The sequence below is a fragment of the Acanthochromis polyacanthus genome, chromosome 19, assembly GCF_021347895.1.
Source record: "Acanthochromis polyacanthus isolate Apoly-LR-REF ecotype Palm Island chromosome 19, KAUST_Apoly_ChrSc, whole genome shotgun sequence".
Classification (NCBI taxonomy): domain Eukaryota; kingdom Metazoa; phylum Chordata; class Actinopteri; family Pomacentridae; genus Acanthochromis; species Acanthochromis polyacanthus.
In genome coordinates, this window is record NC_067131.1 from 4,161,954 (window position 1) to 4,180,187 (window position 18,234).

The 18,234-nt window shown below is 38.0% G+C and overlaps 1 protein-coding gene across 1 annotated transcript in view; it reads right to left on the bottom strand.

Moving 5' to 3' along the window:
* tbkbp1 (TBK1 binding protein 1) overlaps positions 1-18,234 on the bottom strand; it is a 115,301-nt gene that overhangs the window by 48,821 nt on the left and 48,246 nt on the right. Inside the window, exon 2 of the mRNA XM_022194570.2 lies at positions 3,602-3,863. Within this exon, the coding sequence (XP_022050262.2) occupies positions 3,602-3,847 (246 nt within the window). The 5' untranslated portion in view covers positions 3,848-3,863. The remainder of the gene's footprint in view (positions 1-3,601; positions 3,864-18,234) is intronic.

The window sequence follows — 18,234 nt, forward strand, 5'->3', positions numbered from 1 at the left end:
TAGTATGTAAAGATTTCTGGTATTAAACACCTGCAGTCACTTTGAAAAAAGTTCTAAATGTTAATTCCAGGTGTTTAAATTTGTGAAATAAGTAATCAAAGAAATTCAACTTTTGTTTTTGCTTTAAAATTTTTTTTATGCTTTTATAACTTTGATATTGTGCACAAATATATTTCTGAGTTCTCTCTACTTCTCACCATGTTTGTGCTGTTTCCACAGACATGACTTTATACTGCACTAGAAATGAGTGAAAATATGATAATATTGGAAAACACCGAGAAATTAGTGGGTTAAATAATACCAGGAGTCAATATTTAGATTCTGTTTCCTCCAGTGTTTATCCAATCTCGCAAAAAGCCTCATGCTGTATTTACATGGGCACAGGTGGGACAATAATTCCAACAGCCAACATCTGCATCTGCTCCCCCAAAGTCAACACCTGTCTCATCGGGAGCCATGTGTCCGCCTGAAGCCTTCAAAAACAGCTGCTCGCTAAAAGGATGCAGGATTCCTGTCTGTCCTCTGCTCACACGTCAAACTGCATTTACAGCAATTAGTAGAGTCTCATCTCTCAAAAAAAAAATCTCAAAAACTCAGTCTAAACCCAGCAAAATGCATTGAACCTTGACATTAATCATCCGGGTTTGACGTCGTCGAGAATCGAAGCTCGACACGATTGTGGGTTTCTCTTCCAACGGTGTCCACAATGCAGCTTTTTAGGATCGTCTTCTTGAGCATTTAAAGCGCAGCAGCCTCTTTTTGTCGTTTGCAGCATTTCCTTCGCTTGACGCTCATACTAAAAAAACAAGTGCTGAGCTGATCACACCGCTCTTTCCAGGATCGTAAACACTGAATTCCTCGTGTACCTGAAGGAAACTAGAAGCTGAGAGGAAGTTCCAGCTCCATCGTTAAGTATTTCCAAGAACAAGCAGAACACCACGGACTAATGATGATCACAAGAATAACCAGGAGTGGATTTATTTCTGCTTTGTAATTCCTCTTTGTTCCTAATTTCAACAGTTTATGTCTGCCTTATCCCATTTTACTCCCACATTTCTCCTCCTTTTTCCTTTTACGTATTTTGTCCTCATTTTTCGTCCTCCCACGTATTTTCTTTTCGCTCATTTCCCCACCTCCTGCCATTAAATCTGCGTGCAAGTCCTTGGATTTCTGCTTCACCTGCTTCTTTGTCCACAGATTTGCACCATCAGACTTACAGTTCTGTGGCTATTCATGGATATTTACAGCGTCACTGACTTTAAGCCAAAGAGCTCAGCTGATATTCTGTCCTATATGAGACGATGCTCGGTGGGAAAAGACTTGCACTTCTTATTGTCCATGAAAATTCAGACTTTTTTTAGTTCTTGAGCTGTCATGACCCACTAGATGAGCCCTTTTGAACTGAGTGCAGCCCTTTGACATGACTATGTCCCTGCTGATTCCCAATCGATTTCACCAATTATCATAACGTACATTGATGCAATTATGCAAACCAATCTTGTCAGCATCAGCAGACTGTTGGTTTGTTTTCGGGGTAGTATTTGCTAATTGTATGCAGTGTGTACTGAATTTGATTAGGATTTACCCTCACATGATTGAATTTACTTCAACTTCGTGGCACCAGTTTCCATTCAGCTGTCAAGTGAGTTTAAAGCAGACATTTGAAATATTGGAAGAAAATGCAAATTTGCAAATAAACGAGTTTGTGGTGTGTCATCAGAAGGGGGCGCTAATGGCTCAAACACTGTAGAAGAAGCCTAAAATGGATCTAGTTGTTTGCCAGCTGCTAGGAAATCTTGATGAAGAAAAAAGATTCAAAACTTTGGGCTTCTATGAGAGAAAAATGGATAAAACTCGGGGGAATTTTGTTCATTTGGCCAAGTTGCAGGTATTTCGGAATGTCAGCTATTATTGGACACAAATGCAATACAAGAAGTGTCACAGATGATAAATTATGCAAGTTAAATTTTCGCTACAGCACAACTTATTTAAATAAACACGCTTTGCTTAAAACATCCCCCGCCGTATATATAGTGCCTCGAAGTGCAAGAAATAATAATCTGTACTGGACGATACACCTACAAAATGATACATCGTCCCTACAATAAAAATAATCAGGTCAAGGTCATACACCCCAAAAGGCACATCTATACTACATAGGGATGGCCTGGGTGCAATATGAAAGAAATCCCTCAAGTAGTTCCTGAGATATGCTCCGGAAACGAAATGCGGACGGACGGACGGACGGACGGACGGACGCGATGACGCCAATAAAAAGCATGTCCATTCCTATAATACAGGTTAGCTATTTTTGGGAGAAGTCAAGAACCGTAGCAAACAAGCAGAAATCGAAGAATGATTTAGAATTACTAATGCAGTTCTTCAGAATACCTTATGGAAACCTCTTATGAAAGCTCTGAAAGGATATCGTCACTGTCTGGATGTCTGTTACAACATCGTCTATCTTATGGGCGTCCATTGTGTCCTTTGGCTCAAAGATGAAACAGACAAACCTCCAAAGTCAAGGTCTGAAAATGGAGTCCACAAACCAATTGGTAACGTCATGGTGGTCTACGTCTATCTTTGCCGTCTACAGTTAAAGTTTTCTGTTGTTTTCCGTCCATCCAAAAGCCAATGTCCTAGAAGAACTCTTATCTCAAGGAAAGTACATGCACATTGGTTCTCGAAAAGTTCAAGTATCTCAGATTTTTGGCGACAGCAGCTTCAATGGTTGGTTGACTGTTGGTTAATTATTCAGATAACCAATTAATGATTTTAGTCATTTCTGTGGCCAAAATCCTAAGAATTCTCAGACTCCAACTCCCCCGAGAATAAGTATTTGCTGCTTTTTTTGTCATTTATTTCTACTCTTGGTCAAATAAAACATGCTATTTATTTTTATTTCTTGAGGATATCAGAAATTAATGCATTTTTTAAGTAGTTTTTGGAGATTTTAGAGAAAGATTTGTCCCATTATTTAGTGATGGATTCATTTATTTTGTTCCTGTCAGCTTTCTCAAACAAGCCTGCAAAACTGATAATTGACTAGTTCTCACATAAAAAAATCAACATTATGTAAACTCTTGCTCTGCTAAAAGCCAGATACTTTACACGCACATCTTAGTACTCTGTGTAAATGGGTTTCGTGGTTGTTTATACAGTAGCTGCATTAGCTAAGATGAGCTTTTCACCTCAGGTCTCCTTGCATTTATAACCTTTATTTGTCTATGAGTTAAAATATAGCTCTCTGCCTCATACTATACAGAGCAGAATGATTCCCTCCTTTTGGATTCGTGGCTGTTTTCCTGCTAGTCCTGGATCAAAGCCCACCAAAGCTTTCTCTGCTTTCATCTTTGTGTACAATCTCAGTGCTTCAATAAAAAATGGAAAACACTAAGAGAGAGTGGACGGCTCCCTCTCCTTTTCAAAGACTCATAATAAATCATGAAGAAAAGACAAACTAGCCTCCTCATCCTTGTCAGTGCAAGAGTCCTCCTGTGTGAGTCCAACAAGGTCGAAAACAACCGCGATGATGAGTTTTTCCAAAAGCCCTCTAATATCGGACTGTGTGACGCGGCTTTGAAGTGAAAACACCCTTCACCTTGATCTCATAGATCTTGAGTTTCCTCTTGATGCTGGTGTTCTCGCGCTCCAGGCAGGCCAGCCTCGTCTTGATGTCCTGATAGGCGGTGATGAGGGCAAAGTGGGAGGCCGAGTAGACGTCGTCGGGGGGCAGCGGCGAGGACCGCCACACCACGCTGCCGCAGCCATCCTCCTTCAGGCCGCTGCCGTCGCCGCCGCCTCCTCCCAGCAGCCCCAGCTCGCCTCCGCCGAACAGAGACTGCATCGCTTCGAGCCTCAACCTGCAGGGACACAGACGGTTGTTTGCTTATTAATTATTAAAATGCCACATTGCCTCCATTCAGTTAAATGTACCTGCCAAAAATAGCGCCGTTTCATAATTCTTTGCGAGGGGTCGGGGATCGGTGCAAATCCTAAAAGCATCAGGCGGTCGGCGGCAAAAAAAGAAAAAACAAAAAGAACAAAGCAGCTTTTCGTCTGAGAGCAAGTCGGACTGCTGGAACACACGATGTTAAATATTCAAAAGCAAAGTAGGTGCAGAGAGACAGGAGGAGGGACGCTCAGATTTTTGACTCTTATAGCCTCAGACCTGCAGAAGGTGAATCCTCCAGTTAACCCAAAGTTTCTTTAGGCTGGTTTTGATCATAACTTTAACAGTAAACAAAGAGCAACCTGATTATTCATCTTTCTGTGTCAGGATTTAAAAGTATTGTTCAGAGAAAAGGCAAACTTTAGAGGCAGGGTAAAAGATGCAGTGCAGAAAACACAATGAAGACACAAAATAAGGTTAAACTGAGCAAAAAAAATTACCTTTAAACTGTTACTTTGTGACTCCAGTTCATTAAAACCCAAGAAAAAAGAGAAGCAAGAGGAAAGACAGTCAGAGTTTTGCCTCAGGTGTGCAGATGGTGAATCCTCTAGTTAACCCACAAGTACTTTACACAGTTTTGGTCATATTCTGGATTTAATATCTGCAAAAAACAACTGACCTGATTATTCATTGTTCTGTGTCCAGATTCTAAAGCTTTGTTCTTAGAGGAGGCAAACTTTAAAGAAAAGGCACAGAACAGAGGATGCAAGAGATGCAAAATGATTTTAAAACAATGTTGAACTGAACAAGGAATCACTTTTAACCTGTTTATTTATGACTCCAGTCCATTAAAACCCAAGAAAACAAGGGCGATAACCGACAGAAATGGAAGCCCTGATAGGTTTCGAGATCCTACACACACAGTCAGTCATTTGGGTGAACATTAAAGCATCCTGCATGTATTTTCAACTCATCTGTTGCACCAACAAATAGCTGCACAGTCACATTTTTGCCAGAAGGCATGACTTTTTTCTACAACAATCTAACTGTGCCTCCTAAATATTTTTGCACACATGGCCTCGCCCTCGCTCCATTCAGCTTCTCCTCTTCATGGCACTTAGCCGTGTTCACGCAGACTTGGAGTCTCCTGAGGGCTCAGATGAATCAGAGTTTGTTTGAGTCTATTTAAAATCTTTCCATCGCTTCCGTTTTAAAAATCTTTATATAATATTTCATACTGTTGTGTTCTTTGAAAACTCGTAAATATGACAGCCGGCTGTGATATGTTTTCTCATTACCTGCGGGATAACTTATTTATCTAATGGCACCCTGAATGTTGGAAGTTTTAATGTTTATTGCATCAATATTCTATTTGGATGTGTTGGAAATTTAGTTAAAGTAAATGCCGCTTTTTGTTTTGTCCTGTGTTACGGTTTTTCTGTGTTAGTGCAATGCACAGTGCAAAATGCAAATGAAAAAATACTGTGGCTCTATTGCTTATCCTTGAGGCATCCTAGATGTTGCAGCACCTCCTTCAAATTTGCACAATTAATGTGGAGAATTTCTATTGAATCTGAAACTAGCTAAAGTCTTTCTTGGTTTATGATCATCTGTAGTAACATGGGCTTGTCTTTGGTAAACTGGAAGCAAATCTGTCAGTAAGTTGAGTTTGGATGAATAGCAGACCCAGAGACTCCAATGGTGATGTGGCTCTTGGTCTAGAGGCTCTGTTTGAAATTACAGTTAGCATTTCTTTCTGGAAAGTCAATCAAACGGCCGCAAATGGACATAAAACAGCAGCAAAGACAGGAAAAACTAGTTGTAAATGTCTCCAGACTGATGCAAAATGTGTCACTTATGTGATTTCTGCTGATACTTTCGAGAAATTGGTCTTTTTTCAAGGGACTACAAACAAAAAAAGATGTCAGATATTCCAAAAGTAGCATATTATGTGATGCAGCAGCAAAGAATTATTAACTTTAATCAGCACAATGTTAAATGAAGGTATGTCACCTATTTGTTGGTCACGTAGACGGTAGACGTAGTTCAGAGACACTGTAGAGAAATGTAAAAATGTCAAATTATTTAAGAAAAAAACTTTTTTCTGATGTTCTAAATTTTTTCGATGCAGTAGCATTCTCATCTTTTTACACCAGGACTTCAAAAGAGAGTCAAAAATGCTTCAAAATTACCACAAATGAATGAAAACCAACCGCAAAGAGACTAAAAACTAGAACAAAGACATGCAAAGCAACCACTGCCAACAGATAGAAAGCAACCAACAGTGATGAAAAAAGAAACACACTGCACTGAATTGTTGCCTTTCAGTCAGTTCTGTCCTGTTCCTTTGTAGGAGGCATCAGGGGCCTTTTTAAATGTCGGTGCCCAGGGGCTCATTGTCTCATAATCTGTCCTTGGAGTTAAGAAACCTCTACGCCTCGGTTTGTTTCTGCCTGGACACACGATGCTGTTTTTAGCTTCTCCGTGTAATTAACAGAGTCAGACACATACGACTTTGTGTTCCATGAAAACCGTGATTTTTTTTCGCTCGTGTCGTTTGACTGGCAGCAAGTTACAGCATCTCTGACATTCTTTGTTTCCAGTTTCTTTTAATTGCTTCCTTTGTTCTTTCTGCACTGATACCAAACGCACACGTACAGTTAGAGACGAGCAACAGATGAGATTAATTATATGTTGCTCATAAGTAACAAGGTTTTTCTCTCAAAATAACCTCAAGTGCAACAGCATAAAGTAGCACTGTTACTCTTCAGAACTTCTAATTAACATTTTACACTTTGTGTGGCCTTTAGTGTGGGTATATTTATCAGTAATGGCATATCTATACAGCTGTTAACAAACGTTTACTTACAATTGTAAGTAGCATTTATACCATGGCAGTCTTCTGTTCCCACTGACACCTATAATTAGGAATCTTCTAGGATGGAATCACTGAAACACATCCATCTTTGTCCCATGATTTCTTTTTTTTTTTTGATGTTTATTATAGGCCTTCTGGAAATATGACCAGATCTGATGGGTCAAAAACATGCATACAGCTAGTCCAATATTTGGTTAATGGCCCTTTTTGCCTTTTTAAGCTAAGCTAGGTGCTTTTGGTTTCTGTCCATAAGCTTCTAGTTGTATATCTGACCCTTCTTGTGAGTGTTTCAGCTGTAACTTGGCTGCATTACGGCATTTAAAAGACAAACAACATGAACAAAAAGATTTGTAGTCTTTCTGACAAAGTGTTCATTTGTGTGGTTTAAGTCAGGACTTTGAGAAGACTGGTATAAAAGCTTAGCTCTAGCCTGATTTAACCGTTTCTCTAGCACTTTTGTTGTGCATTTGGGATCAATGTCTTGTAAAACACCCAACTACTGTATGTCCAAGATCCAACCTTCTGGCTGATGATTTTAGGTTTTCCCTCGTGATTGTGGTGAGGAGCTTACTTTTTTGTTGTTCACAAAGCATGATAATACCACCGCCATGCTTGAAAATAGGTATAGTGAAAAGCTTTGTTCACATGAAAGGTGTACCTCGTCTGTAATATTGATATCTTTATCCTACTTTTGTATGCTTTGTCTTGTTTTTTTTTCTACTAGGTTTCATGTGTATTTATATAGCGTGTTTATCCAAAGCACTTTACATGATACATCACATTCACACACAGATGGCAGGAGCTGCCATGCAAGACGCTATTAGGAGCAATTAGGGGTTAGGTGTCTTGTTCAGGGACACCTCAACATGAGCTGGACGGGCCAGGGGATCGAACCGCAACCCTCCAGTTGCAAGACGGCCACTCTACCCACTGAGCTATGCCACTCCATGTGTATTTAGCTGCTGTAATGTGTAAATTTCTTTCCTCCTTTATTTTGTCTTATCGACTTCATTATTTGAAGTTAATGAGGCAAATATATCCATCCCAACAACAGATCACAAACATGGAAAAAGGCTTTTTTAATCTCGCATTTTTTCAAAAACTGGGCCCAACCAGAATTTAAGTGTGCAAAAACCTAATGAGGATATTCCTAAACCTTGATTATTAGTAAAATACTAAAGTGCATGTAAATGTAGTTGATAAACCCGATGGCCTCCAGGAGTTTAAACTATTATCTTCTTTTCGTGGCTTCTCTTTTGCATTAAATACATAATAATTATCGGTGAGAGTTCCCCTCCGGGTGCACGACTAACCAGCGCATGTTCTGCAGCTGATATGTTAATCAAAGCCTGATTTCCATACGAGTTGGGTTCGTGCTCCTGTTCCATTTCACAGTACTTAAAAAAACGTGAGCTTTGACAAGCCGGCGCTCCTTGAGTGGCGTGATGAATGAGCCGGTAGTTAGCTGACCAGGCTAGCGGCTCCTCCTCCACACTCTGGGCAACGCTGTCACAAGTGATAAATGGCACCTGTGATGTCACCAGCCCTTTTTGAAATTCAGCCACCGAGGGGACATGTGCGCAAAAGTCATACGAGAGCGCTTTAATTTACGGCCGGTGAAGGAGTTACACAACAGCCAGTTGATTTGATGCACACTGGAATGGATGCCTCCCTGACTCCCAGCGTTGCCTTGTGAGTCAGCGTTTGCCTAGTGAGCTATTTTCATCTGCTCCCTTCCTCCACGGTGCTATTTTTCTTGTTTCAGCAGAGAGGGGAATAAAGCCTCAGCCAATCTACGGCTCTTTTTCCTCGCTGGTCTAACAGGATGATCCAAAAGCACTCCCACACGCACAGCGACGCACGCAAACACACAGCGTCTGTGCACACGGAGCCAAAAAATAACACCCAGAATGCACGTGAGGTTAAGAATCGCCTGTTTGATGGAAGACGTTCGCAGACGGACGGCGGCAGTCACCTGGCTGTTTACTCCGGGAAGATATTAAGGTCCTGTGATGTGCACTGTGTTGACATCATGCTGTCAAGTCTGCTGACATTTTCTCCGGCAAACATTCTAAAATCATATCACTGTGTGCCATATAGCAGGAGGGGAGATTTTTAACTGTTTACTTTATGCTAAAAGAATAGCAGGGAGGGAGGAAGTGGTTTTAAATAGCTCCAGGAAAAATGTCCACAGCAACATGCACAGAGGAACTGTTGATACGAGCAAATGTTGGCTTTTTTTGTAACCTTAAAGCTGCAGTAATCAATATTTTTATATAAATAACTGGATTGAATTGTCTGCAATGTGACAGGATTGTCTCTATTGTGACCCAACTCTACAGCTATATGCAGCTTATTTTGGATCTCGTTTGGTTTTACAAAATGCAAACTGAGCTCATAAATCTTGCAGTTTGCAGTGAGAGCTACTGTAATAAAACCTGCAAAGGGCTTCAGAGTGCTACTATAAAAATCTGCGAAGTGTGACAACATTTTCATCGGTCACATCCAGTGTTTCTGCATTAGAAAGCCTGTCTCTCTCGCCGTATTTCCACACAATTGTTGGGTTGTTTTCATTAACTGCTTTAGAGCGAATAAACTAGGCAGCATCGAGTCACCAGGAGGTGGCGATGTGGGCTACGTGGCTGTAATAAACAAAGTAGAAGAAGCTTAAACTCGCTGTTTCTCAAAAAAAAAAGATAAGAAACAAACAATGCTTTGTCCATCTCTGCTTAAAGGTCAACACAAATTGCTTTATATTTGGACATTTCTAGTTTTTTCTCTCCTGTCAGCTGATATTTCTTCACAAAATCACATTTCTCTACAACTAATTGTGTTCTCAGGTACGTTTTGAAGGAAACAGGTTTGTGGTATGTGGCTAATGTGACAAATCAACATGTCTTCACAATTTATTTTATTGCCTTAATCATCATATTATCAAAATCAGAAATATTTTAGTAATCAGGGGAAAATGTTTAAGTTAACCCGTTGCGCTTCAGTGTCCCGCCCACGGTACACTTTGAGATCTGCATAAGCAATTTGCTAAATGTCTGAAACTACAAACGCGATTATACAAACACTATACGCCGATGGAAAGCTTAGATTCTCATGAATCCGCCGGTATAAACCACTTTCAGATGTGATTACCACAGCGGATAATATAAACACATTTTACCGACAAAAACGAATATCCATCCATCCGTTCTCTGTACATGGCTTTAACGTACACAGCGCGACTCACATTTCCGGGTTCATTATTACACACAGATGAAAATATTCCACAAAAAACGGCCATAATCCAACCTTGGACATCCAGACGAAACAAGCCAGTAAACTATTTTATCCAAAACATGTCTTGAAGTCGGTATAAAATCCACGAATCGGTCGTTTTCAAGGAAATGCACCTCGCGATGCGCGTCCAATATTCCCTGTATTTCTCGTCATATTTTTATTTACAAATAGAATATTAGCGATTTTTTTTGTACTGAAAACGACTGGAATTGACTGAAGCTTAAAGGGTTAAAGTTGCCCCCATTCCAGTCTTAGAAATTTAAGAAGTAGAAAAAACACACATGATAAACATGGGCAGTAAAATTCTAAACATAAATGGAAAAGCATAAAATGTATGTGTTTGTATTAGGAAAATAAAAACGACACATGCAGCGTGGTGCGTTTCGCATCGGCAACGAATGGGATGCGAGGAATTAACGGCTCCTGTGGACACGTACCGTCACCCCGCTCACATTCTGCGTTTCAGATCAGCATCACAGGTCTGTTTCTATAGTCTGCGGCTGGACTGTCAGGTTGACTCACTGCCGTTCTATTTTAGCTTCATGATATTTTGTGTACCGGCTGAGTGCTGCATGTATTAGTGACATTTCTACGTGCTGCTTTAGCTGAGTCATCCTTTTTACTATTTGCCTTAATAGAGACCACAGTGAATCACAAAATGTGGCTTTTTTTGGGATGTTTTTATCTTCTTTATCCTCTTTAATGCTGATATTACTCTCCGGTAATGGTGTTTACCTTTTATTTGCTAACTTACAAAGCTCTGGGTGTATTATCCCGTCGAATATAATACCCACGGTCGATGGTGATGCCACGTCTAAACAAAATCAGGCAGATTTTTCGTTTAGGTGTGACAAGTAAGTAATCCTCAGCAAAATTAAATGCAGTGTAGACTGGTCAGTATTAAACCCACTGCTGCTAGTCCCTGCTGTTAAATCCACGCCAACTCTTCATGCACATTCTCAGCCTTTTGCGTTATTCTCCTGTGGGATCAGAGCTACAACGAGCAGCTTATTAGATTCTATTTTTTTCTTTATCATTAGTTATTCAAGAGATCTCGGTGTTTCACAGCATCCTTTCATATAAGATACTGCAAAAACCCACCAGTTCCAGGTCAAAAAGAGCATTCAGGACCCAAAAAGCCAAATATTTTTCTCAGGAATTGGAGGTGGAGCCCAAAACGGAGCTAACAGTGAGCGTGGACGTCATCTTACATTCACCAGATGGACATAAAGTCAAATAATTATTAGTGTTGTCACGTTTCTTGATATTTAAGTAGGGAATTGTGTCATTTTTCTGCTCCCAAGTGGCCAAAAAGAAATACAGACATAGCTTTAACCATGACGCCAAATTCATCCAAGGTTGAAACAGTCATGCATGTTGCTTCGGACGACCAGATAATTTATTTTTCATTTCGATGTCAGGACTTGGACGAGATCCAAGGCACCGTGCTGCTGACTGTATCCAATTAAAGCTTCTACAGCTGTGCCATTATTTAATTGCCCTCCGTTTTTTTGCACTCACTGTTACAATAATCCTCAAATAATAAGAAAAAAATGTCAAAATCAGAGAGCGCTGCAGCAGATTTGTGTTTATTTATGCGCCCATTTATTTCCGAATAAAGCAGCAGGAAAATGTTTTCCAACCCCGACCTCGACAAGATGGTCCAAACCCACAGAAACACGTAAACAGCTGCAGGTGGGATCACAGAGTGTCACGTAAACATTATGTAAGATAAACTATGCCAACACATGCTCCATAAGGGAAGAGATAGCAAGCTACATCTGCACCATGTGGAATTCCGTGGCCATATTTACATAAAAAATACCATTTTCCTGCCTTCCAGGCTTACATAGAAAAAATAGCTGTCTCTGTGCTACTATATGTTAGCAATTTGCATGGAATATAGTGCAAAAACATGCCTGGTCTTATGTCTTACATGCCCTGGTGCAGACAATGCAGGCATTTATCACACATACAGCCTCCCACTGCTCCCACTAAGCTTCTCCTCCCCCATCCTTCCCATCCTCCTCGGCTCCTCGACCCAAAATATCCCTCATCCAGCTCCATCTACTCCATCTCCTGGACCTCAGGGCTCATTTGCCGAGGCTCTCGGGGCCTCTCTGGACTTCAGACATGAAGGTGGAAGCTTCTCCCCCGCTTCATTACAGCGATTACCAGCAGAAGTCATACATTACCTGCAGCCCACGTGGCAAACTCTGCTCCACTGAGACTTTCTCCCCTATCCTCCCTCTTTGTCGCCCTGTTTCTGTCTCTCCAGAGATTAAAGCAACACTTCCCTGCCTCTGTGTCACCATATATGATCCTGTAGATCTGGAGAATCCACACACATCTGCATCTGAAACTGCACCTGACATTTTTTGCAGAACAATTTGACTAAATCTGACATTTTCCTCAAACATAATTCAAAAGGTTCCTGCAAAGGCTAAGCAAGGTTATACATGTTTGTTTGTGTGCTTAAAAGCAGTAATTTGAGAAGAAAATAACACAAAAATACACAACAGCAGACTGTAAGAGTCTAGGGCTGAATTATTTGCATAAAATACGTAATTCTGATTAATTTTTTCTCACAGATATTCCATTTGTGATTTGATTTTCAAAGTAAAGCTTCATTTTAATATTCACCGTGTCAGATTTAAAACACGATGGAGCGTGATTAGATGAGATGTCGTTAAAAGTGTGAGTGTCATGCTCTCAGTTTAAACTGTGGGTCAGACGTGCTGTAAAATGTGACTTTTAAACGATGACACTGAGCTTATGTCACTGAAACTACAGCCAGAACCACATAGTGATCACCGATCAATGGGAAGGTTAAATAATCAACCAAATCTAAATAAATCAAACTGCATTAGTCTCGTTATTTGATTGCCAAACCTCATGTGTCCTTAATTACAGCTTTTGTGATTTACTCCTTTCATATTTCAGCTCTGAAAGGCTCCCAGTTTCACGGTCAGTTTGTTAAATAATGACCTTCACAATCCAGAATTCGACATGAGAGAGCTCATTTTCTTCAGACTTGACAGTTGATGCCTCATTTCTGAAAAAGTTTGAGAAACCCAGCATTGAAAGAAAATCCTGGAAAAATGGTGACAATCAGGCAGCGAGTATGCCAGAAAAAAAATGTTATAAAACAATGGAAGACTGTTCATTCACAATCAGTAAAAAAAATCTGTATAATATAGATATTTTTGTTGATTTAAATACAAAATAAAACAGTGTAAGTTTACAATCATACACTGTAAAAGAACTAATTACTATTTGTACAAATATAGTTTTATAAACATCAATTAATGATCTGTGATTTTACGAAATATCACAGAAAACGGAAAAAAAAAATTGTTTCTAAATTCTAAATGTACGTTTCTTCGAAAAATAATGGCAAATCTCTTTAAAGTAATGATATTTATGCACATTATAGATTTAAATACATTAAAAATGCATTTAACTTTTTATGTTCACACATTGTAAAAAAATCATTTAACACTTGGAAATAATACAGATTTTTGATGTGAATATTATTTACTGTTTAGACCATTTTAATTTTTTTATTTCTTTTTTTACTGTTAACATGTATAAATTAATAATCTGATTTTACGAAATATTCAACAAAACAGGGAAAAATATGCAAAATTATGTATATTGTTTTTAAATCCTAAATGTACAAATTTGCTTCTTCAAAAATAATGACATGCTTAAAATAATGACATTTTTTGCACATTGTACATTTAAATATGGTCAAAAAATATTGTAAAAGAATCATTTGTGATGTGGATATTATTATTATTATCATTATTATAAGCTTTTCTTTTTACTGTGTGCAATATTTAAACTTAGTTTTGATTGTTTTTTTCTTCCCTAAATATCACAAAATGACCAACTGAATTAAACCATTGTAATCTTCAGCTTTTGCTAATGCAACACCGGTTTAAATATGGATGTATAAATGAAATCAGAGTTACAGTTGGATGTTTTGCCACATTAGATGCATGAATACTTTGCGTATCTGTGGAACTAATACATGGATGGCCAATCATGTTAATTATTAACAGAAATTTTCCTTTTTTTTAAAAAATCCTCTTCTGCATCCTCGAGTCTGACATTCTTAACAGTTTTGCGATGGATTACTGTGACATTTTGTTCAGACATTTATGTTCCCCTTGGATTAATTGAAATCACGTCTGTGTTATTTTTAATTTACAGCCTTCATCAAGTCAAAATCAATCCGCTAATATCTCGAGAACTAACCACATTAGCATCAGCTCCATCTGTACTTGTGCTGAGTGCCACTTACAGGAGAAACTAAAATATTAAAACGGATAACCAGCTTGTTGACATGCTGACATTAGTGAAACCTAACAGAGCAGCTCTTATGACTCTGAAGCTCATTAACTTGTGTGAAACAGACACAGTTCTGCGTTCTGCATTACAAGCGGTGACGTTAATCTTTTTTTTTTTTTTTTTTTTTTTTTTTATTATGAAACCGTGTGACAAACAATAACAACAACAGTGATGTAGACAGTGAAGATACAATGAATGGAAATATTTAAAATAAAAAAAAAAAGATAGAAGTAGACAAATTCAAACAAACAGATCCAGCACAGAAAACAAACAAACAAACAAAACAAAACAAAACAAAAACAAAAAACCTGCATTTGTCGATAAGTGGCAATTGTGTTTCAGTGATTCGATGTAAGTTAAATGACCACAAGTAATAATGTAGACTGGCGGGGACTTGATATGTGAGGAGGGAGAAGGGAACAAGAAAAAGCTAAAACAAAAAATAATAATAATTTTAAAAAAATAGAAAAAATTAAAAAAACAAATAAAGATAAAGAATAAAAATTGACGAACAGGCAGTGAGGAGTGAGGGGCGATGCACATCCTATAATATAATTTTAAAAATAATGCTATGATATAATACTAAGAGGAATAAAATAATAATAAGATATCAACCATAATAATAGTAATAGTGATAACATCAACGGTGAATATAATACAATAAGGTCTAGTGAAGAGATAAACTGATAGTATATAATTTATTTAAATATACTATTAATAATAATATATAACAATAATATATATGTTGTAATAAAAAAACAACGACCGAGCAATGAGTGGTGGGCGAGGGGGTAAATCAGGGAACCAGGGGGCAAGCAAATGACACCGCGCACCAGCCCGCGGTGGCACGCTCGGGCCCCTAACAAGAACAAGTGGGGCAGGGAGGCGAGTGAGAGCCCACCCCCTCAACGTTTCCCCATTCTGCCAGTTTCACCTCCCTGGGGAGAAAGTTTGTTGTCTGAGAAAGGCTACAATTATTTATTTAATTTTATTATTATTATTATTATTTTTAAATATTTTTTTCAATTATTTATTTATTTATTTATATATATTTTTTAATAATAACAATTATTATTATTATTTTTTTTTTTTTAAAATAATTTCATTCCCTTTAGGGATGGGTGGGGGCGTGAGCCACCCCCCCCGCCCCCCATCCAACCAGTCCCACCAAGGACACCGACATACCAACCAGGGGGGGGCCGGGCGCACTGCCACCGCCCGCGAAACCCCAGCCCCCAGTCCACCCCCCACACACGTACCCCCATGCTCAGGTCATCGTCTCATCACCACAACACATAATTATATCTACTAGCTGTTCTCATAATATTATCATTTATAATAGAACAATAATAGTTAATAAAATAATAATAATCCAGTAAAGAAAATAATAATAATAATAACAAAAGGATGAACTCAAATAGATAGTAAATATTTATACATAAATAATCTATTTAGGTTAAAGAGAGAGTGATAGTGAAAATGGTAGTGGAAAAAAAAAAAACCCACAAGAGTTCAATATAATAAACATCCCACTAAGAATATAAGCTATAAAGTAATTATAGCCTATAGTGGTATTACTAATCTTAAATTGAAAATAAATAAATGAATAAGTGAATAAACAAAAATAAACAGATACATGAATAATACGTAAATAAATACATAAATAGATACATAAATAAATAAATAACATACCTTATATATTTTATATATATGGTTTGTGATAATTATAACATATGGTAGTATTACCAATCTAAAATATATATATACATATATACATACACATATATATATATATATATATATACATATACATTAATATTATATCAAACAATGTAAATTATAGAAATTATATATATATACATAAACATACACCTACACACACAAGCAAATATGCATACACATAGGAAATAGCAAATTAGTAGTAATAGTGTTAATAATAATAATAACATAAAGAATCCAATTCAAACCAACATAATTAAACAATAAGTGGATTAACTCAAATAGTATATGTTATTTATGCATAATATATCCATTGTATATTAATTAAATTAGATGTAAAACATAAATAAAAATCCCTTTACAGTGCATCCCATTAAGAATATAAATTATAAAGTAATAATAACATAGAGTGGCCTTTCTAATTTTTAATGAATACTTGAATAAGTGGATGAGTAGAAGTAAATGAATAACTAAATAAATCGATAATATACCCTATATAGCCTATGTATGTGATAATAATACTAAGTTCATAATAATATTAAGGCAGAAGTGATGAAATGGATGTAAAAGCAACAAAATCAGTGGATAGAAATGGGGTATGACATTTGGAGGATCAGGGGAATTGGCTCTCAGGTAATTGATAACATAATATTAAACACATGATAGTGAAAATGATGGTAATAGTAAATGATAAGAAAATTCAAGAGTGAAGGTGGTTGAGAAGAGGGGTCCAAACAGAGAGGGGTTCTACGGCCGAGGTATGGGTGTGTATGGGTGAATGTTCCAAGGTGGTGTGGTCTATGAGTAAGTTTTTCCAGTGTGTGGTGTTTGTTTTGCTCCTACTTTTCCAGTTGATGAGGATGGTTTTCTTGGCGATAGTTAGGGCTGTGAGGAGTAGTTTGCTGTTGGATTTGTTGAGGTTTATGACTGACACATCACCAAGTAAACAGAGTGAGGGGGTCATGGGGATGTGGCAGCCCATCATGGTGGAAAGTGATTTTGTAACCTCGTTCCAGAAGTGTTGGATTGGAGTGCAGTGCCAGAAGGCGTGAAGGTAGGTGTCTGGTGATTTTTGAGTGCAGTGAATACAAATTTCTGAGGTGAATCCCATTTTAAACATTTTCTGTCCCGTGAGGTGTGTTCTGTGAAGTATTTTGTATTGGATTAATTGAAGGTTGGCATTTCGTGACATTGAATAAATATTTTGAATGATTTGGTTCCAGAAGTCGGCATCAGGAGTAATTGATAGATCCGTTTCCCATTTTGTAATTGGTAGTTTTATGGTAGTATCCGACTCGTATATGATTTGGTATGATTTAGATAGAAGTTTTTTTCTTGATGTTATACTAACAAATTTTGAGATGAGTGGTGGGAGATGCAGGTCGATGTTTGCAATCTTACATTTGGCGTGGATAGATGATTTAATCTGGAGATATTCCAGGTACTGATTACTCCTGATGCCGTACTCCTGGACCAGGTGTGAAAATGGAACTAATTCATTATTGTGGAAGATGTGTTGTAGATGCGTGATTCCCTTGTCTAACCATGAGTGGAGGTGGAGAGGTTTTTTGTTGCTGAGAAAGTCAGGGTTGTTCCAGATTGGAGTGAGTTTACATAACGGTGACGTTAATCTTAAATGTTGGACGGGTCCAGAGCAGGAGGTGCGTCTGCCACATGACGCTCACTAATGAAGCTACGAAGAAAACTCAATTCATCTCTGAAGCAGCTGGAAAAGATCAAAAACGTTCGTCTACCTTGTCATTATTTTCCAGCCGCTCTGTCTAATAAAGCATGTAAAGAAGCTTTCATATCGCAGCTCTTATGCCATGTTTAAATAGAGGCGTTATAAAACATTGATGTGAATGTTTGAAGTTTGGAAACAACAAGTGGTGGATCAAACTGAAAAATCACATTTATTAGCAGCTAAACTACAATCTCAGTTATGTTCTGAGGCAATAGAACATAAAAATGGCAATAAAAATTTTATTCTTGTCTAAAACAGAAAGTAAACAACAGAAAAATGAAACTAAACCCTGATCTTATGGATGAAGTCCAGGTTTATGCCATCGAAAATCCAGATTATGAATTTTGTGGCTTTTTC